General features: G+C 42.7%; 1 protein-coding gene across 2 annotated transcripts in view; it reads right to left on the minus strand.

Annotated features, from left to right (window-relative positions):
• specc1 (sperm antigen with calponin homology and coiled-coil domains 1) overlaps positions 1–22734 on the minus strand; it is a 75276-nt gene that overhangs the window by 38867 nt on the left and 13675 nt on the right. The window contains exons 2-4 of one of the 2 annotated variants that reach the window (XM_069146970.1): positions 22416–22603; positions 22170–22305; positions 1234–2795 (exon numbers count right to left, since the gene is read on the minus strand). In XM_069146970.1, the coding sequence (XP_069003071.1) occupies positions 1234–2795; positions 22170–22305; positions 22416–22580 (1863 nt within the window). In that variant the 5' untranslated portion in view covers positions 22581–22603. Of the gene's footprint in view, positions 1–1233; positions 2796–12879; positions 13410–22169; positions 22306–22415; positions 22604–22734 lie in introns of those variants that run through there. The other variant, XM_069146971.1, reaches the window with a different exon arrangement.

Here is a 22734-nt window from a genome sequence, read left to right on the forward strand (position 1 = left end):
ATTAAAACAAACTGTTAGCTTTCAGCTAGAGAAAGATAATAAGCTTAATAACTAAACTATGTCTGACATGCAAGGTAGTGATGACTCTGACTCAGTCCGACTGCATCACTGTTTTCTTTGCTATTGAAGCTGAAGTCAGTGCCATGCTGCTTGCTGTAAGGCAGATCTCTATGACGATAATATACTAAAAGAAGTAAATGATGGAGTTATGCAGGACACTCTATAGCTGACACCATGGGGCTCTAACAGATTAGCATGTTTGCGAGTGAAGTTATGGAGTGGCCTCCTCCTCACACCCATGTGGCAGTGGACGGGAGTGTGACTCACAAGTGTCACGCACTGGTGGACCACCCTACTGTTGGCACCGCGGTCACAGTCCAACAGGGATGACATCACTCAGCTGATGGTGACACGTCTCACTTTGGAGCAACAAGCACCAACATGACCCCAAACCCACACTGCCTCAGACTTTCTAGTGTTTGTGGTGTTGTGGGGGAAAACCAAAGTTACTACAGAGAAACATGTGAAAAGGATTTGAGTGAACAGTTCATGTGCTGTTGTGGTGAAGAAAAGTAACCAAGAACAGCTATGAACTCATTAATGATCAAACCATTGTGGGAGATGCATGTCCTCATCCACATTAAATAGGTGGTAACTGAGTGAAGAGTTATCAAAATATGATGGCCGCCATTAGATTGGTATTTTTAATTACAATAGAGGTGATAAAGCTATTTCTGGACAATTAATGCAGCATTTTAACTGCTTGGCTTTTTCATAGTTTACAGTGAATGTGGATGGACAGATTGTTCTCGGAGGTATTCCTGAAAGCGTCGTCAAACACAACACAATTAATGTACTCACTAAGATTAAAAAATGTTTTCTAAACACAGAGAGACACATAATTTAAGTCCTGCTTTGTACACACACCACTTAGTTCAACACAATGGAAGCAACCAACTGTACACACACACTGTCTACACAATGAGAAACAGATTCATACTCATATTTCTTTATAAATGCTGTAAATGCTCATATCTTCTGCAGTATTCTGACTGAGTTTCCATTTGTAAATATTACTTAAATAGCAAAACATCTCTGACATTCACTATTTCCTTTATAATATACAGTATTTACATGGTGTGTTCAATCAAGAGACCCAACAAAGGTGTAATAAATCATGTATAATATAAATGCTAAGTTGGAAAACATGTTGTAAACTTGCATCCCTCCTACCTTGGACATTGTGGTTCGCACATGCTCAGTCTCAGCCTGGGCCTGAAGCAGCTCCTGTCTCAGCTCTGTCAGCTCCACCTCCAGCCTGTCTCTCTCAGTGTGGGCTGTCTTCAGCAAACTCTGCAGCTCAGTGCTGTCACTGGCACTTTGCATGGCCTTCAGCTCACCCACCTTTTGCCTCTCGATGTCCACCTGCGCCTTCAGCCTACTGTTATCCAGTCTGAGAGAGTCTGCTGCTGCTCTCTGTTCCTCTGCAGCTTGTGCTGCCTGACCTCCAACTTCCAGCTCCCTGTCCAACTGGGCCTGCAACCTGTCCATCTCCTCTCTGAGACAGCGCACCTGGCCCTGGGCCTCCTGGTGCTCCTCCTCCAGAGCCCGTAGGCTGCCTGTCAGCTGCTGCTGGATGTCCACTAGCTTCTCCCGCTCGAAGCGTGAGCTCTCCACCAGCTCGCCGTACCTCTGCTCCAGCTCGGCCAACCGAGGCCCTTGGCTACCCTGCTCCTCCTCCCTTTGGGCCTGAGCTTGAGCCTGTTCCTGAAACCGAACAGCCAGCGTTTCATTCTTCTGGGCCAACACTTCCAGACGCTCTCTCTGCTGTTGAAGTGAGGTCTGCAGGAGGCGCTTTTCCTCAGCCAGACGCTCGTTCTCGGTCGTCAGCTCCTGCACCACTTGCTGCTGGTCAGCCAGCTCCTGCAGCGTTGCCTGCAGTTCCTCGGCTGTGCTGTGGTGGCTCTCCTCCATCTTGTGAATCTGTTCCGTTAGGCTTTGTACTGACAAATCTGGACCTCTAACATTGTTTAACACACCTGCTGCAACACCTTCCCCACTGATGCCACTGCTCACCGATTCTGAGCATGATGGGATCTTCTCAAACTCTGAGGAGTCAGGTGATGGAGACTCCTTGGTGATGTCAGAGCTGGAGGAGACAGAGGTTTTGAGTGGGCTGGAAGAAGAGGGGGGACTGTCCTGTTGAGGAGCTGAGGAGTCTGAGGGAAGACCATTCACCAAAGGCTTGGAAGGGGAGCTTGTGTTTGTACTAGATAGAGGGGAAGTCTCCAAGCAAAGCAGCTTTTCCTTCAGAGCCTGGTTCTCCTCCCTGAGGGCAGCCAGCTCTCTCTGAAACTTCCCATTCTTCTCCCTCAGCTCCCCAACCAGCACCAGGGCCTCTCCCACCTGCACCTGCTCACAGTCACTTGCAGCTTCTTGGCGTGAAACAGAGTTGTGTGAGGGTGAAGAGGAAGCAGTGGAGGCTTTACCTTTGCAGCGCTGCAACTCCATCCTGAGATTGCTGATCTCCAAGTCTTTAGTCTTGGCCTCAGCCAGCAGCTCTTTCACCTGGCACTCCAGAAGACCCTTTTCCTGGCCCTCAACATCTGCACGGGATTTAGCTGAACTACGCGTCTGCTTTGTCAGGGTGGAGAGGCTGGAAGTGCTGGCACTCGAAACCATTCTCTTATTAGAAGAGCTCCTGAGTTGGTCCCTCAGAGAGATGCGGTCTCTTGTTATGGCAGATGGGATTTCTCTGGGAGCTGGGATACCAGACTTCTTCGCTGCTTGTGCACCTGCAACAGAAGACCAAAACAAAAGTACATATTGAAACAGTGTTCGAGTAACAACTAAAGATCCACTTGGACTGCAAATGTGTTGATTACAGATTCCCAATTAGCAATTCATGTTTAGATAAGTTAAGATAAATTTGTTCTCAGTCAGATTTCCATGTGCCAGACTTGACACCTAAACAGGAGGTTAATAAAATCAGCATACAGACGTGCTGGAACCATGAATTTGTTAACATCATGTAATGACACTAATTGAATAGACAGTATGGCACATTCATCGTTGTATTATTCAGCACTATGGTCACTGTACCCTATTCACATATTGTTCTCTGTTTGGATAACAGCGCATCTGCCTGGCACGGCCTGTCTGTTGCTGTCTGCGGCCATTCATGGCTGCAGCAGAGCTTAACTGTGGCATTTCAAAAGGCAGCAGCGTGGGCCGCTGGCGTGAGCCTTTATCAGACCCCTCCCAAATATGAAGTGTATTTACTGATGCCTGGCGTGAGCTGGGAGCAGCCTGGAAACGTTGCATTGTTTGTTTTCAGATCATCAGCAAACAGCGATGCAGTAACAAGGGGGCTGCTTGTTTCAAAGGATGACAAAGGTCTCTGTGCACGTGGATCATTCAGGCACAAAGCAGCTTAAGCAGTGCACAGACAAAGACACCACTGTCTCTCTCACATGCATACATCATCATCAAACCCACAAAGCGAAGACTAGACAGACAGACAGACTGTGTGAGGAGATAGACAGCGCATCAGCCTGAGCAACACACACACACACACACACACACACACACACACACACACACACACACACACACACACACACACACACACACACACACACACACACACACACAAACAAATGGCCTAGTTTGGAATGGAAATCTTTTACCCCGGAGGGTTCTTTAAGTACTCTGCCACTGATAGGCATTTTGCACAGACTATCCCCTTATTGAATAAGCTAGCAACTGTGGCAGGAGCTGCCAACACTGGCACAATTTCTGAGGTACAAAGCTGTTAAACATTCCCATAGTGAGAAGCTGTGATTAAAAAAGTAAGGTGTTTCAAGTAGAAAGGTAAAGACACATAAACTGTGTAAATAGAAAATCAAATCATTTAAAACCAGACTTCTTTTTTTTTTTTAATGATAACCTAAAATAAATCAGGGACTGTAAAAATGCAGAGCTGGAGAATGACACTGGGCTCCGTCAGTTCTGTGTCAGTGAGATCAGTCTCTCAAAGCCACTCCTTAAAAAGAACTCCAGCGGATGTCATTTTAATTCACATTTACAAATGCAGCAATTCATCCCGATCAGGTGAATTTGCTTCTGGACCGGCCTGCACTTCACAAAGATCCAAAGAGGGCCGTTAAACAGCCACAGTCACTTTTGTCTGCAATTCGAAGAGGGTGAATCCTTGAGTGACAGAATGAGGACAGCATGCACTTTTAAATTATGTACTGTCACATAGAGGATGTTAACACTAAATCAACACTGTATGTTAGAAGTGAGTACTTACTATGCACTACAGGAAGCATCCCCAGACAAGGCAGAGAAAGTAAGAAACACCTAACAGCTAGTGCATATTTAATAGCCACTTGTCATATTCTCCTTACGGCAGGTAATAAAGAGGGTAAATAGATCTTTGTTAGACAGTCTGATGTGATTAAGATCAGTCTGCTCCCTTGAGAATGAGTGATGCCAAGAGTGGGACTGTGGGACAGCCTTTCATTTGCTGTTCCTTCAGACTCTGTTTTCCTCCTGCTCTTAGTGAATAAAACCCAGATGGAGCACATTAAGTCACTCATCTTTAGATCGCCCACCTCTTTAACCATGACATCACCACAGCTGCTTCATGTGCACGGGGAAATGACACCAGTCTAGATGCCAAGAGTCAGCACATACAAGATTGCAGGAACCTAAAGAGCCACTGGAATACAGTGTCATACAGATGGACACTAAGGGCGTATAACAGAGCTGCCTTTGTGTTGCACTGTATTCAAACTCCAAGCATCATTGCAGATGATTACATTTTCTTTTTATTTCAAAACCACTTGTATTTTTTGCACTTGTTCCAGCCCAACACATTTTTGGAATGAATACTGTATACAGGTGCAAACTGGTTCAACTTTCTGATGGTTATTGAACATGTTTTAAACACCGTGATGAGGATGTAAAAAATGCTAACTCCGCATTTTGCCAAATTTCTGTTGTAAAATCAATTTCGATTAAAGTGAGAGAAACTTTAACTGAAATATTACAGTTGAGATGGCCACGAATGAGACACTTAACCTCCAGATGCTCCAGCAGAGCGGCTCAATGGCCAACCTTGTGAGTTAAAGACTCCCAGGAGAGAACGTGGCAGCGCACTGAAACGACATGCTGAATTTAGTTTTTAAGGAATCCACATGCGTAATAACAATTTGTCTAATGTCCAACCAAGTCAAATACAACAGAACAAAGAATGTAAAGGAGAAAACTAGTTATTCATTTTATCATCAAGCCTTCTGAAGTATGCTGCAAAGCCTTTTGAGTGACACAGGAATCAGCTTGTTTCCTAATGACGGCTGGAGAGAGTGATATCACAAAAGAAAAGCCCCCCGATCATAAAATGAACCACTACAATTTAGTAATCTGACAATTCAGCCATAACCGTATTAGTGGCTGCGGACATTTTGTAAACTAGAGAAAACATAATGCAGACTTTGTGGTTGTATTAGGGACACAAATTTCTCACAGTTGCCTCACTTATAGTGAATCTCATAAGGCACAAGAATACATTTTTTATGATCTTCAAAGAAAAAAAGTGCAAAACTCTTACATATCAACGCTAAACCATCCAAGACCAAGGTTGTTAACAGTTAGCTTGGTCTGAATTTAGTGCTGGCTTCGATGTAGGCCGGCTCAGGTCCAGGACCCTTTATAGCGACTGTGCCTCCGAAAAGACCTAAATCTATGAAAAGGAGTGGAATGGGCAGTTAAAAGGCTCACTGAGGAGTGTCCTCCTCTAGCTAGGAATAAACCCACATTCAGTCTGTGGAAACCAGCTAGCAACATGGAAATGCTTTGAAGCACCAGCTCTGATGAAAGAGAAGGAAATCACCTTCAATGAAAGGGAACTTTGTCAATGAGACTCTCATTATAGTCACCATTTTAGAGATTGTTTTATTCTCACTCTTCTAAAATACAAATGACAAATCAGTGCTTCACAGTGAATTCAAGAAGACTGATTATTGTCAATGTGGACTTTTTTTTTTTTTTATAAGTTATGACAGTATTTAGACAGCAGCTACAAACACAGGCTTGCTGCCACTGAGGAGACTTAGCATATGAAGTGATTGTTTTGTTTGAATTAACTAATTATCTAAATGAATTACAAACACTGACTTCCAGTAAGACATTCAGTCATTTCATGGGAAGCCAGCTCCTCGATCACAGTAATGCACTGTGCAGGCTTCTTTCTTTCTAATGAAGATAAGTTTTCAAATCACAGCAGGAGCTGTGTGGCTGGACACAATCCAGCACCCGTCAGTTAACTGCAGCCAGCATGCCAGCCTGCCAAGAGGTGACAGAGTGCACTGTGAACAAAGTGCACAGAGTCTTCAATTTACTGAACAGGAGGGTCATGGGTGGCGAGTCATGATGAATTAATGACTGCAGGTGGCCAAGTGTCAGAGAGTTGGCACTGAAATGACGCATTTGCTTTGTAACCATCACAAACAAGCTTTGGATGGGAATCTCTCAGTGACGCTCCTCTCTCTTCCCCTCCGGGTTTCAGGAAATGTTATGTGCAGTTTTTCGCTCAGGTGGAAGTGGAGAGGAGAGACAGAAAACACACTCTGTGTTTCTGGCCTTCCTGTTGTCAGACCGCAAGAGCAAGAAATAGGTCAACAGGTGGCCATCAGTCAGATACTGCGACACACATTCATTCCTTTCCACAGAGGAGCGGAGGATGGACACAACCGAGGCTCCATGACGGCCACACTGACTGAGCAGAGAGACATCTGGATGGTAAACTGCATCACAACAGCCACTGAAAAACACTTTTTGAGGATAAAATGACTTTCACTGGACACAACTTTAAAAACAAGAAAGAACAAATAACTGATCTTGTAATAAAGATGCTTTAGAATAATACAGCATGAAAAACATGTAGTTCTTAATAATCTGACATCTCTGCTCTCATTCTCGGACATGGCATCATGTTCAAGGTGAATAAATAAGCAATCGGATAATACACAATAACAGTCAAACAAGGGAAACAAGGGCAATTGAATTTAACAAGAGGAAAGCAGATATACCGGACCATCATGCCTCAGAGATTCACTGAAGGATGTCTTGAAACCAGCGTTTAGGGACGAACTACAGAAATGATTTGAATAGCTGTTTGCATTTGGGATAAGTTCACCGTAGCATCCACAGATTTTAAAGTAAAACAAACCTTCGGTTAAACGTTTCAGATTGACTGGAAGAAAAGTCAACATTCTGTGACTTTCCCACTAATAATCATATCTTTTCCAGTTATTTTTGGCCAGCTGACTCCCCAACACCACTGTTAGGAGGTCCAAACCTCCTCTGTAAGCACAGGTCCAGTAAAACATCCCACTTTTAGTCTGCAGCATTGCTGCGTGTCTTGTCGAGTCAGCTGGTGGCATGTTAATCAATCGTGCCCACAACTGACCAGGCAAACCTTCCACCCTGCATTTAAAAAACATACAGTATGCAAGACTGAAGCTGAGACACTTGCTTCTGCCTGAAAAGTGAACAGCTCTGTGGTTCCTCTGCAGCACAGCAGGAAAGTGCAGCATGAGAGCTGGCAAGCCACGCAGGGCCACTTGGCCTGGCTTCTTTGGCTCTCTGAAACATTTTGATTGAATCATTTTAAGTGGCCTGAATGCAAGGACATTTAACACACAGCATCCTTATGCTGATCCACTCAGCTTTACACTTCTTAAAGAGCCAATACAAAGGTATCCAATAGCACAGGCCAACAGGCGGCCAACAGAGAGAGAGGATTCCTTTATACTCCAAATGGAAAACAGTTTACCACAGGACTCAGTGAAAGAATAATAATATGCCATTTGACATGATTGCAGGTTTATAGGATCAGTGTGCATGATGGGTAACAGGTTGTAATGAGCAACGCTAAACTTAGCTTTAAGCCTCTGATGATTTCCATCCCAGCTTTATACCTTTTGAATAAGTGTTACAAGACTTAGGACGTATTAAACGTTTGTGATTTGCTTTCCTGGAGTGACCACAGAAAGGATTAAGAAAACATATTCTGTGGAAAGATTAAGCTGCAAAGACAAATTTGCAAAAAAGGACAAAAAAAAAACCATCAGCCCATAATTTCAAGCCACGCTTAGGTGCTACAGCTCCATCTCTACAGTGACTGATCAAAGTTTAACACAAAATGAATGGAAAGGCAACTGAAATTCATGACAGCTGACACAGCGGATTTATGAAGGGGCCATTATCTCTGTCACACAACCTACAAATAGTCACTATTGACATGGTCAGTGAACAAACTTTGTTGTGTCATGCTCTGGTGTGACTGGACAGCAGGACAAATACAGATAATTAACAAGATGACACCCAGTATTCCAGCTTCACTCTCGGACACTGGTTTGATCTTTCTTTGGGCTGTTGTTCTAAAGACAACAAACAGTGCTGGATAGCAGGCATCGGCCCCGTCACCCACAGAAAGGCCTGGATTACCATTCCCAGACAGAGAACGAGCCACAGCCAGCTGCTGACCGATATACAAACCACATCCCAACAAGTTTGATTTGCATTGAACACACAATCACAAGCTGAGTGGCTTACATGTCAGCTCCAGATTTGTTTTGGGTGTCTGTGTCAAACAAGCATTTTTAACTGCTCCACCATAAACCAAAGATGTTTATGAGCCGAGTATTGAAGGCCATAATGTGCCAGCTTTGATGTCCAGGCAATAGTCTCTGTTACATATTTAAGCAGCACACACCTTTCTCTGCAAACACAAAGCACTGTGGAGTGGCCGGTGTATTTACTGTACCAACTGCTAACTGCCGTGGAAAGTATGACTCATGTAACTTCCTCAGGGGTTATCAAAAGTTGGACAGACTTGCTTCCTCATATTGAATCCCTGCTCTACGTCAGTTTGCTCTGATATGGTATTGAGGTGGTGTCCTTCTACCCCCTTTGGCTGAGTGGGAGCAGGGTTCACCTGGTGCACAGGTAAGCATTTACTATCAGTTAGAAGTGTCTTAAGACAAAAAAAACTCATCTCAAAAATCAGCTAGGGGAATTAGGCTCCTCATGGGTGATCTTGGTATCTTATTTTCAGTGCTAGCTGCGATAAATCAGTTTGCATTTTTGGCTGCTAAAACAATTGTTTGGGAGAAAAGGGAAGGCAGATGTCACTGCATATCTGAGGGGAGGCCAAGCTGGAATGAGATTTATGCGTGAAACCTGAAAATTGCAACACTACAGGAGTCTACCAAGCAGGAGCAATGCAAACCTTAATCCTCCTTAAGCACAACATCTCCCTTCTGTGTCAGCCGACTCATCATACAAAAACTGAGAGGAAATGAGATAAAAAAATAAAAATTAAAAAAAAATTCCCCCATTGACTGAAAAAAGTCTTTTCATCGATCAATCCATCAATCTGTAAGTATAAATACAGACATATAGGCACTTGAAAAAGCTATAATCTGTCTGTGACGTTCAAGCCCTCACCAAATGCGTTTACTAATTGCCAATTAAGCCTTTTAGCACCAGATAAATCTTTTATATTTCACAGTGTAGAGAGTTTTTACATCTGGTGTCTGGTGAGACTTTCCTGTGCTGCCGGATGAATGAATCCCGGGCTCTACAGGCAGAGCATGAACACCACAGACCTCCACCAGCCAACCTGGCTATCTTCAAGGTTATGACGTGATATTGAATGGGAATAAAATAATTCAAACATGTGGCCCTTATAAACTTTCTAAATCTTCTTAAAGCTGAACGGTTTAAATTGTGATCGTGAAACGAGTCATTTTGCGTTGTTTGTGAGGTTATAAAGTAATTCATTCACTGTTTTACAGATGCAACAGTATCAACAGAGAAGGCTGCAGCCGGTGTGAGCATGTGGCAACAGTGTTTTTGTAATTGCTCTCACTGGCAGATGGTCTAAATGAAGGTGAGGAAAAATATCACATTAGAGAAATTATACAATTAGCGACATATCTGGGATGACTGTCAATATTGTAATTTTTCCCTGGTTCCACCTATATTTCAAGAATCAGCCAGCTCCCTCCAGTTTCGCTGTCTCTCCTAGGAAACTCCCATCATTTGCATGGCTCTGAAACTTTATTTTAATAATCATACACACTGGTTTGTCTGATGTTACCCAAGCTGCTAGATCATCTATTAAACAGTAGCTACACACACAAATCACACACTATATACATTTTCAACCCATCTGTCACCAGAACTTGGCATCCCACTTCAATCTGCCTGAAGGGGGCGTGCTGTCTGCACTGCTGTTCTCTGCACAGGCAGGAAGGCTGGTTAAATACCGAACGAATTACAAAGTTAACCGAGTTAATTCAGGACGCCATTCCACCTAAAGAAACCCAAGTACACCTGCAAATGAAAGCTGGACTGAACAGTTTCCATTAGGTACAATCTGTTTCATGGAGTTGGCTTCTGACCTCATACCAAAAGTCATACAAACCTTAATGTTGATGTACTAGTGATAAACAGTGTGGACAAAAAGAACAATGTTGTTCTAATGACAACATGCCAACTGCAACATTGATATTAACCCCATCCCTTACTTTTAAAAACACTGTGCTATTCCAAGTATTTGGCAGCGACCTCAAACATTACAGCTACCTTCGAGCATTCGAATCAAAGTCCCGAGGAAACCACAGGTCTTCGAAATTTCCCATTTTTGACCATGTGAAAGTCACGACAACCGATTTTACATCACTGCACAAACATGCTTTAACTTTCTTTCTTTCATCCTGAGCCCCCAAGGGAATGATTGACTGAGTCGTAGCTCTGAAAATAGACCCTCTGTTATTGGACTATATTTTACTGACAATTCATCAACAGCTGACAACATGCTGACCACAGGCTCTGGTCTTGGCTGCTCTCCTGGTGAGCCAGTGGGGAGACAGGAAGGCTCTGTGTCGTAGCCGTCAGTGTAGTTTGGTTTTGATAACGACCTGCTTATCACTGCAGCAGACAGCTTACTCCTTAGCCTTCCACTTCAGAGATAACAGCATCAATCAAGTCCGAACGAGTTCCTCCTGTTCCCACGTTTCTTTTCCTACTTCTAGCACCACCACTGTTATTCTACTCTCTGTGCCCAAAGTCTGACATACCTCAGCTGGCTGTTTCACTGTCTAGGTGGAACGGTAGCTGCAGCAGAAACTACAAACTTCACTGTGCTTCTTGTCCATCAGTGAAAAAAAACAGGTATGAGCCAAAACCTATATTACTACCTTGTGAAGAATGGACTGATTGCCTTCTGTGTGTTCTTGGCTTCAGCGCTCTAGAATCTATAGCCTAATCTCATGACTGGGCATAATGAAAAATCAAGCCATTTAATGATCAATTCTCATTTACTATAGCGACTCATTTTAGAAAATGGAGAGCGGCTTCATAAGAAAAATAGGCTGATCAATTCACAAAATAGCTGACTGCTTCATTTCATAATGGAGGTTCATGTGGGAGGCTGGACCAAGTAGAGTTTAAATATTTCTCATAGCGTAAAGGACATGATTGATTGTATGGCAAACTCTCTACTCTGACTCATTTGATTTTTAGCCTATACATACTTCCATATGCACTTCCTCTGAGTACCAATCCCATAATCACTTTATACCAACAGTAAGTACCGAAAAGCACTAAATTTTTTCAGAGTATACACACAATAATTAGTGAGATCAGATAACCCTCCTCTTTGCCAGCACTTTGATTCACTACTCAATCTTTTGTTTTGTGTGTAATGTATTAACTGGGCGCTATATGTGCGCATGGAGAAGAAGCTGGGAGCTAATCTTGTCAAGCATGCAGCAGCTTGCTACCACTGCTATCCAATCTGAGCCTACTGTGCTCTATCTTCAAGCAACACATGCCACTGCTATGAAATGATGCAGCTTAACACCCACCACTGATAAAACACTGTGTGTGTGTGTGTGTGTGTGTGAGTGTGTGTGTGTGTGTGTGTGTGTGTGTGTGTGTGTGTGTGTGTGTGTGTGTGAGTGTGTGTGTGTGTGTGTGTGTGTGTGTGTGTGTGTGTGTGTGTGTGTGTGCGCGTGTGCGTGCGTGTGTGTGTGTGCCTGTTGCCCTAGCAAGCAACTTGATCTTTTCAGAGTCTATTCAGCTATTTTTTGGGGGATATGGAAACATGCAAATACACAAGTACACACATATTAAGAAGCAAATGTTCATTCTCTAAATGAAATTCAGAGAGGTTACAAAGATGTTGAAAAGCTCGGTAGCCTCGAGATGAGTTTGAAGTTGCTGCTGAGTGTAGTTCAGAGGGACTTTGAAATGGAAATCTTACGGAGGCGCAGCGAGCCCAGAGCAGTGGAAGGATGCGAGCGTGAGACTGATGATACCATCTCCACTGGCAGGTTCCCTCATGCTTACTGTCAGGCAAATCTCACTCAGCACTTTCCCCCCACCTCAGTCCCCATATCTACACACAGGTGCAAACGCATGCACACTTGCAGACCTGGACTGACTCAAAGCAGAAACACAACACACCAGAACAATAACCACACACACAAAAACTGTGGACATGCACGCATAAATAAATACAGCAAAACACAGAGGATGAATAACTTCTAACCCGATTAAACAGCGTCTATAGCTGCAGGGCACATTCAGTCAGTGCTTTGTTGGTGTGCATCTTGGTCAGTGCTCATTAACCAGGACCTGTCTACGAGAGATGTACTCGACACGACATGACAGGAGATTAGCTCGCATCTATTGTATTTAACAAATGTATGTCTTTGTTCATTACGTCAACACAGAAAGACGGATACAGACAAAGAGGGAGAAGAGATGCTGAGGCAAACCACGACACAAGAAGCAGACCTGGCTCTGTTTCCTCCTGCCTCCCTGCCTGGTTCCCCATGTTGCTCCGCTCCGCGACTCCCACACTCCACACCGGGGAACACTAATCCAAGAATCCGTGGCTGCGGGGGAGAGGTGTGTATGTGCGTGAGCGGCAGGATTGTTGTCTCTGTTCAGCACCCACAATCACCGCTGGTCAGTCACACAGAGAGGAAACCATAAGGCTGTGTAAAATTCTTCTTATTCTTCTCTCCTGGTCTTCTTTTCCGTCCTCTACTCCTTCCCAGGACTGTGTGAGTGTGTGTGTGCATGTGTGATGAGTCAGGCTGCGTGCCCCGTCAGTGAGTGACTGTGAGTGTGTGTGTGTGAATGTGTAAGAGTGTGCGTGTCCTCCAGGACGGTGACAGTATGTCACACTGGCAGGCAGGCGGGCGGGCAGCGTCGTGTGCACTTCATTATCGCTGTGATGACTGGAATCAGCTCAGAGGAGGAGTGGCTTCCTGGGCCACACACACACACACACACACACACACACACACACACACACACACACACACACACACACACACACCTCCCACCACTGCCAGCCAGTTTACTCTCACCAATACCAGTTGAACAATGGTGAGATGATCCGTCCCTCTCACTGTTACTGAAAGGACAAGTTTGAGAGACAGAGGAGGGTGGAGGGAAGAAGGAAGGAAACAGGAGCAGGAAAAAAGGAAAGGCAGAATTCGTATTTTTGGCAGATGGTGACGGAGCAGCTCCTCTCATTTCTTTTCAAGTGAACTAGCAGTCTAAGACCTCTTGCACAGTCTGCCGTGCCTGCTCCCCCATGTGATTTCCCAAAACAAGTCTTCATAAATGGGGAAAGGAGATGCTGGTCTGAGGAGAAGCCACCCTGGGTTTCCACAACCATTTTCCCTACAGCGCACCCAGCAGGGAACAATAGTACGTGTGTGCATGTGGGTTTGCCTACATCTGTATAAAGATGAGGGGTTGTGTGCTAGTTTTGGTGGAATTGTGCGGCGCTAGTGAGACGAAGGCTTGTTTTGTTCTGCCCCTTCTCATTCACAATGCATGCACGTGTTAAATATTTATGATTGCTGGGGCTACACGGAGAAACAAAGTTGGACAGCAGAATGACTTCACATTTTCAGTTGAAGTGGTCCTTTTCTCGGGTCCCCAATATTCAACGCTGTGTCTTTGTGTGTGCATGCATGTGAAACTGTCAGGAAAATTACCATGAAATTCTCTCCAACACGAAGGACAAATAGCGGTCAATAATTTATCTGAAAAAGATTCATCTGTGGGTCAAAAATACCTCCATATTACAGCACAGACACACATTATAGATTAAAACTAAAAAACTGTTCAAGTGCAGCAACATCACCAAATATATTTGTTTTCTCGTGTCCCGTTCTGAGGAGACACCACGGCTTTTCATCCAACCTCAGCTTACAGTAATATAACGTTCGCTGTGTGTCTATGATACAGTCTGCTGTGCTATGATGGTCCAAAAAGAAACCTCTCTTAGCCATTGGCTCAAATGGGCATGGATGTATTAATGAGAAAATAAAATTAATCTTAACTGCATCATCATTTTGTGAAGCCACACGCGACACAGATAAGCACTGATATTTTTAGGACGATGAGCATCTCTGTTGCATAAGCTCAGAGCTGGCAGCTTATTTCTTTTGTGTTTCCCTGCTCAAAAGAGCCATGGAAATGAAATGATGAGCAGAATAATAACGTAATGGGCATTTATAGTTATCGATGCATTTTTGCTCAATATGCATTTGATTCATAAAATATTCCAAGCTGCAACCAGAAAAGCCTTTAAAAAAAATGCTGTAATAGCTGCAAGATAGGTCTAGTTAGCTGCATGATTCTGCCCATGTCAGGTTGAATATTCAGCCCTTTGATACGACGCTGTACGCGACTGTTTCCAAGCCTGTTCATGTCATATGACTGTTGCATTAACGGCTGGTATAGTTTCCTCTTCCTTCTTTTATATTCTCCTCTCTCCTCATCTTGGAGCAGCAGATCCACATTGGTAAACAAACATGCCTCTAATCCAACTAAGAATGTTCTCCTCACCACAGGACGTCCATCTCTGTGGGTCCAACAGGCCTCTTTCAAAATCTGGCAAGACCCCTTGTCTCTGTCCTGTGTCTTTCGGGGACTCGCTGGGGTCACAAGCTTCTCAGGAGAGGAATCTCAAACTTAATGTCAAAACTCTGGTCAACAAACCTAAAAGGGGCCAGGTGTGTTTATGTGCAAATTGATGCCAGATGTGTAAATACAGTGTTAATTCTGGGCTTAGAGTGAAGCCCTGTAGATGCTCTGTATTGAGTATAGTAAAGCTTTTCCCACTTACCATAGTCTTCTTTACAGGGTATGCATAATAAATGGAGAAGCACATTATCATACTGTATATACTATAGAGTATATTTAGACTTGGACAGGGCACTGTAGGAAGCATGGAAGGTAAAGGTGTGAGTAATTTAGCATGCATATTTTTGACGTCTGTCTGCATGTGCGAGCATGCATGTCTTTCTACTGCCTGTGTCAGTGTGTGTCTGTCTGTCATGGCTGAGTGCTTATGCAGGCTGAGGTGTCCCAGTGGACCGAGGCATGTTTGATTAATTTATCTGACAGATATGGGGAGCTCAAGGACCCTGCCTCTCTCACACTGACACATGCAGGCAAACAGGACCCTGCTGGGACCACAGGCTCCGGCTGAGTCTGGTGTCTGGGTTGTGTGGGGTAAAACTAACACATAATATATTGCAGCTCACCTTTGTTTCCCTGCTCTGCTTACCCTTCATTGTTAACCAGGATAAACTGACACTTGTAGCGGACAGACATCTTCGTTTTTGTTCGGACTGTGAATTGGTGCCATGAGGAAATGGTACAAGCAAGCTGTGAGGTCATTAATAGAAAACAGGAAGTCAGTCCACGTGGGGCAGATAACTAAGATTGATTTGTGAGCTGCCGTGTTGAGGGCTCGACTGGTATTTTGGCCGTTGCCTTCTTAGTGTTTTAGAGATGGAAGTGACCATATTTAGACAAGAGGGTGGAGCTAAGGAGAAGGGAGCGGTGGATCTGACTGAGAACTCGGGGACACTATGCATGCCCACCTACAACAGCAATCTGACTGCACCCCAGGCATGTCAATCAAGCTAAGCTCCCTCCCAAACATACCTCTCTTTGAGGCCTCGCATTTGAACAATTGTGGAATTATTGTTAAATGTACCACCAGAACACTGATGAGGATGAGAGAATTTACAACAGACACCACAATGACCTGTAGAAAAAAATGTATGTACTTTTATTTCATGAGAGTAGCTCATGCTTTTTGAATGGAAGTCTATTAGAGCCAGCCCCTAGAGGCCCTCAGTGGTACTGCCCTTTAAGGCACTCCTCTACTCCATCACAGGTTAACAGCAACAGAGGCTGGAAGTTAACAAAATTAACATCCAGTGTTTGGCTGATAGATATTCAGGCAATGAGTCAATAAATAAAGTTGCTCTCCTGTAAATCAACAACCTCCACAAGATGCTTTTGAGTCAGTATGAAGAATCCAGCATGTAACAAACGTTGACTAGTTCCTGACAAATGGTGATCATGACAGCAATAACATAAGCAGAAAACAAACAGTTAAAAAGTCTCTGTATGAGACAACATGTCAATATTCCTTGTTTTAACTTGGGTCTTACATTGAGACAACACTGCAGTGACAAACGTGACTCAGGAGAATGATGCCTTGCAGCAGAAACAGTAAAACTGGCAGGTGCATGTGTTTTCAAATTTAATGGTGTCAACAACTCCACTTATTTTTGGTTTTTTTTGGTCAACTTTTGTCTCAAGGAAACAAGTTATAAAAGATGCTATGAAATACGGACAAGTGTAACATGTAATATACTGGGAACTAGATAGATAGGTAGGTAGGTAGGTAGGTAGGTAGTTACTTTATTAATCCCCAAGGAGAATTTGTTTTCGCTACAGCAGCATTAATAGATACAGGAAAGCAATAAAATAACAGTAAAAAATATTTAATATAAAAATGCACAGTATATACAATAAAATAGAATAAAATAATTAAATTCAATTAAAACTAACGAAACAATAGTGCAAAGTTTTTTTTTTAATATATATATATATTTAAACAAACAAGAAAAACAGACAACCAACAGTGTTATTGTTGTGTGATGGATTTTGCCAGAGGTGAGTTATTGTACAGTCTGATGGCAGTGGGCAGGAATGATCTCCTGTATCAGGAATGATCTCCTGTATCTGTCCTTGTGACAGCGGAGCTGGAGGAGTCTTTTGGAGAACGTCCTCCTCTGTCCCTGCAGCAGGTGGTGGAGAGGGTGGTCAGGATTATCCAACATGGATAACAGTTTGTTCAGTGTCCTCCTCTCCACCACCTTTTCCAGGCTGTCCAGTTTGCAGCCAATGATGGAGCCAGCCTTCTTAACCAGTTTGTTAAGTCTGTTGGTGTCTCCGGCTCCAATGCTGCTCCCCCAGCAGACCACAGAGAAGTACAATGCACTGGCCACAACAGACTGGTAACTAGGGCTAAAGAGCTGCAACCAGGTCAATTTAACATGATATACTTCTGTACTCTGTTGTACTTTTGTATTTGTATAGTTCCTACAGAATTGACTACATATAGGTTCTATAGTATATCTCAAACTTACTTATCTATATAACAGATATATTTAACATTCAACAATAAATATTATACTTCCATGATGGTCATTGTCATTGGATGTGAACCCACAGCTGCTGACTCTTGATCACTACTGGAAGAACAAAATGTCTCAACACATGGATCACTTAGTGTCACATGACTTGCAAATATGTTTGTAACGTAAAGGTGGATGCATGCTAAAGCAGAAACATCTCAAATATGAACTGGGACTCTTCCTGTGACTGAAAGAAAAGGACTTCAGTCAATAGATCCAATGACTCACTGAAGGATATTTTTGTTACGAGCAGTCCACTCACACAGATGAAAACATGAAGTGAACAGAGGTAAAGAAAGAGGAAAGCGCCCATCAATGAGGTTGCCATTTATAAAGTTATGTCCTGCAGTCATCCCCTTCAGGCCTGTTATTTATAGAACAGGGCAGTTTTATCTCCCTCCGTCTCTCCTTGCACACTCTACTGGGACTCCTCTCTGAGTGAAAGCTTTACTGAATTATTGATGACATGTCTTAAATAAGTCATCAGGATGAGGCTGGGTTTTAACCCGTTGTCTGACATTACGGTAGAGTTGGTAAAGTGCCAACTGAGATTGGGACAAGACTCCATTAGCAAAAATAACAGTTTTGACTCATTAGCACGGCATGCTGTGAGGGCAGGCGAGGGCGGGGCCAGACGGTCAGCCAGTGGAGCTTTTTAGCCAACACTGTGAGAGTGTGTATCATGAGGAAAAATATTTGCAGCGAGTGAGAGTTGATTTCATCCATGAAAAGGAGATCAGTCTAATGTCTGAACACTGACTGTTGCACTAAACAGAATTTAACACAATGTGCTGACATGGCCTCTCCTAAAAATAGAACTCGATAGCATTAGAATCATGTTATGTTTGTTTATTAGCTTTTCCATGCAAGCACAATATGCAGGCACATCTTCCCACGGCAGCCTTTATTCCTACACTTAATCAAAACGGATGGTTGTTGCTTAATCATGTTTCTTACTCCGTGCAACACGAGTATGCTCCACCACTCAGTAAGGATTCTGTCGTACATCCACAGAATATAAAATACACTTGGACGGCCTCAGAGAAAACACTCGATTACCGCTTGACGGCTACGATGACAGTTCTGCCTTCGAGCCCAGTAAGCCCTGATAGCTTCTTGTCACTGCGTAATGTCACAAATCCGCCAGGGAGAAGCTCATCTGTTTACGTCCAACCCGATGGGTGACAATCTCACGAAGGCAAGCCTGAAGACACGCCGCAGTGTCACCAGTCACCATGTTTATCCCAAAATGTCAAAATGCTAATTCTGGATTTTTTTATTTTATTTTTTTTTTACTTCTCTCTTCACCCACCTAAATCTTCTTCTAACATCTAACAGACAGTTCTCTTCTCTTCCACATCAGTAAATGCAAACACTCAAGACATTTGAGAGTAATACATCTCAAAGAGTTCAAAATACCAAAGAGCACCACCCCAATCTAAATTCAAATCGTGTCATTTCCCCCGTGTGAATATTTCAGAAGAACTCTCAAGTCAGGCTCACTGACTTAGTATTCGAAGCAGAGGACTGAATGATGATTGCCACTGTTCTCACGCACGGTTAACTATCGCCACTTATTCAGGTGTCAGATTTGATTTTCTACATCCTGGTCAGCTTTCTTTTGTAAAACCAGTTTGACATATCCACCCATTGTCTGTCTTCATCTGTCTTGATGTGCACTGGTGTTGAGTCTCATCCCAGGTGCAGAACAACACCGCTGCCCTGAGGGCAACCACAAAGCAAAAGCATCCTCGCGTGTCATGACTGTCCTACAACTGTACGCAAGGTTACGATCTGCATGTTAGTACACATTTGAGATGTGTTTGCTTACAAAGTGTGTATTATGAAATAGTGAATGACTGTAAGAAGAATCGAATTATTTAGATGAAAAACATTTGATGAAATCAAATCATGTTTTTGGATTTAGCCACATAAAAAGGTATAAAGTTGGTAAACTGTGTTTGAAGCTAGAAAGCAGAGGGTTACATTTTGTTACAGATGATTTGGCTTCTGCACTGTATTAGGATCAGCGATCAGAAAGCAAAACAAGCTCAATATGAAGGGTCAACATATCTTTAAAGTTGCATGTTGTTATATGGCTGCAGTTTGTATCGTGGAGAGTAGCATCCCTTATGTAAAATATATATATATATGCAATGTATATACCTGTCTTTAACTTTTAACCAGAAGATTTCCTAGAAGAACTAGGCCAGGCTCAGTACGTGAAGAGTAACGTATTCATCATGAACCGTACAAAGGGGGAATCTGTGCTCGTCCTTGGGTGTGAAAACACTTTGAAAAAACAAACTTTGGTTAATTAGAGCCAAATCCAGTGAAAGCTGATCATGGTCTAATTGTGTTTGAAAGAACCGAGAGGTTCACTTGGCCATGGTTTCTCAGCTCCTCCGGAGTCTTTTGTCAAGTAGAATTCAATTATCTTCGCTTTAGCACAAGAGCCCTTTGAAGAAGAAATTCAGCAGAGCACAGCATCTACACACTGAGTGAATGGACCGCCATAAACAAACACAGCTATCTCCCACACGCAGCATTTTCCAAGGGTGTGCTGCGAACAACATTAATTACTGAAAACAAATCCCTGTTGTTATCAACCACCATATTTATCCTACATGTAATACATGTTTTGGTATAACATCAACTTGCTCTGTTTATCCAGCAGAGCATACCTGGCTACAGTACTAAAAAAGACAATAATAAGACAAGTAAAAAGATCATAAAAACCCTGAGAAGTCCTTCATGACATGGAAAACCTTTTAATATTATACTGTATTTCAGTGACTAGGAAAGATGATAAAATAAAGCATATGATTTAATCAATAAACACCAATTGCAAAGACCACATATGAATGGGATGAACACAGTATGCTACTATACAGTAGGTGGCTGAATAACACTTCACATTAAAGTCCTATTCATTTTTTCCCAAACCAAAAAACTGCATTGCATTCAACCTGCATTATTTCCCATAAATGTGACTATTATGGGTTGTCCAAACTCTGCACGGTCTTCCTCTCAGATTTGGGGAAATGACAACTGGCACAAAACAGCAAATATTGAGGCAAGCAGAGCAAATCTACAGCAGCTTTCCAACAAACTGGATTTTTACGTGAATCCTCTCAAACATTCAGACCAAATAAAAAAAACAACAACAACAAAAAACGGAATCATTTCCAGAAACCTCCAGAACCAAAGTGCACAGTAATGCACAGTCCATAGAAAAATAATAACCACATTACATTTGGCATATAAAGGAGAGTTATCCTTTAAAAGTATGTTTCTATGATGCAATACTTTCAGATAAAAGCCTAAACAAGTAGTTGATTAATCAATTAGTCATTCAGGAAAAGAATGGGCATCTTTTGATAATTGATTGATGGGTTTGGTTTTTTTCAGGCAAAAATGTAAATAAGATTCTCATTTGACAAATATGATTGTAAAGTTAATGTTATTTGTTGTTGGCCTAAACAAGGAATTTGAATATTCATTAGAGTCAAGGAAATTAAACTTTTGCATTTTATTTTACTTTATTCTGGTATTTTATAGAAATTATGAAATGATTGATTTATCAAAAAAGTCATCATATAAATAGATAATGAAGATTATTGGTAATTTCAGACCTAACTGAGATTTCATTTCATTCATGAGAACAATAACACTGGGCAACACACACTTTTTTATCCAACAAACTAAATTTGGAGGATCTCAGTCATTTTCATGCTGAAAGCTTTTCATGAATTACATTACTATTTCATCAATAAGACTGTTGTTACACTTAAAACTTGTACAAATGTACTTCTGAAATCTAAAAGTGTATGATTTTTGCATATATCAGGAACATTCTTCTTTAGTATCCAGCAATGCTCTGTCAACACAAAGAGGCTCCACTTTGCCTGGTAGTGTTTTCATTTTCAGTTGTCTAAATTGTTAACTCATATCTGAGGCGAAACAGACCCTAATATGTTAATAAGAGCATAAAGCAACACATATATAACCACACAGTGTTCCGTTATACAAGCATACATAAACATTTCCCACATGAAAACCAAATAACGCCCAAAGACCAGCCAATAAAATCGCAATCCTCATGAATAGAAAAAAAACAACTTTTTTCCTCATTTGTCATCCAAAACAGATCCTGCTGTTCACACGGCTGAGCAGATGTTGTCTGAGGAGACGACTATGAATGCTTCCAGTATCTAAGTTTTGGACCAAAACCCTTGAGAACCTCAGTCATCAGCCACCTGCACCTCACGAGTGCCAATGAAACAAGAAACAACTAAAGACACAAGTGTAAAAGGGAGCATCTCTCAAGCTGTGGATTACCACCAGCCTCTGGGAGATATAACAGACAACGTTTAATGACATACTGTGGCCCTCTAGTGGCTGCGAGTGGTTAGTTCAACTCTGACACAAAATATTGACCACATCCATCATTTATGGGTATCACAGCTTTTCCCCTGGTTTTCAGGGGCTTTTTTTCATCCGAGAAAGTCTCTAAATTGAGGCATTTGAAGCTATTCATTCAGAGTTGTATTTTCCTACCTGACAGACTGCGAGGGCGAGCCTCAGCTAGATCTGAGATGGCTCCAGTGGTCACAGTCTTCTTCATCCGAGAGGCAGACGCAGCAGCTCCCAGTGCAGGCTTTGTCAAGGCATCATCACTGCTGGCTCTTTTCAGCTAGGAACACATCTGCTGTTAGTACCGACAAAGTACTGAAGGTCGAATCAGGTCATATTAATGTTCAGAGATGATTTGTAGTGGATGATTGCAGTGTGCTTGTGACTCACCCTGCTGAGACGCTGGTCTGAGGCCAGCGTGTTGGAGGATCTGGAGGTCTTCATGGCTGTGGAGGTGGTGGTGGTGGAGGAAGAGGAAGTCAAAGAAGGCGTCCTCATCCTGTCTGGGAGTCCCGCCTTGGGCAGCCCCACCTTGGTGGCGCCCGCTTTCAGCATGACTGGGTGTCAGAAAACTACACCTGAGAAAAGTCCAGAGAAAAGACAAAGTTGTTGAATACAGTGAGAAACCTTTGAATGGTTCTTTTCTGGAAAAGAAATAGCATCAAAGAACGTGTGAATTCACTGCAGTATGTAGGCAGATTCTTTCAAA

Source organism: Embiotoca jacksoni, unplaced genomic scaffold (genome assembly GCF_022577435.1).
Source record: "Embiotoca jacksoni isolate LCO1_2020_lvr unplaced genomic scaffold, fEmbJac1.0.p SCAF_13, whole genome shotgun sequence".
Classification (NCBI taxonomy): domain Eukaryota; kingdom Metazoa; phylum Chordata; class Actinopteri; family Embiotocidae; genus Embiotoca; species Embiotoca jacksoni.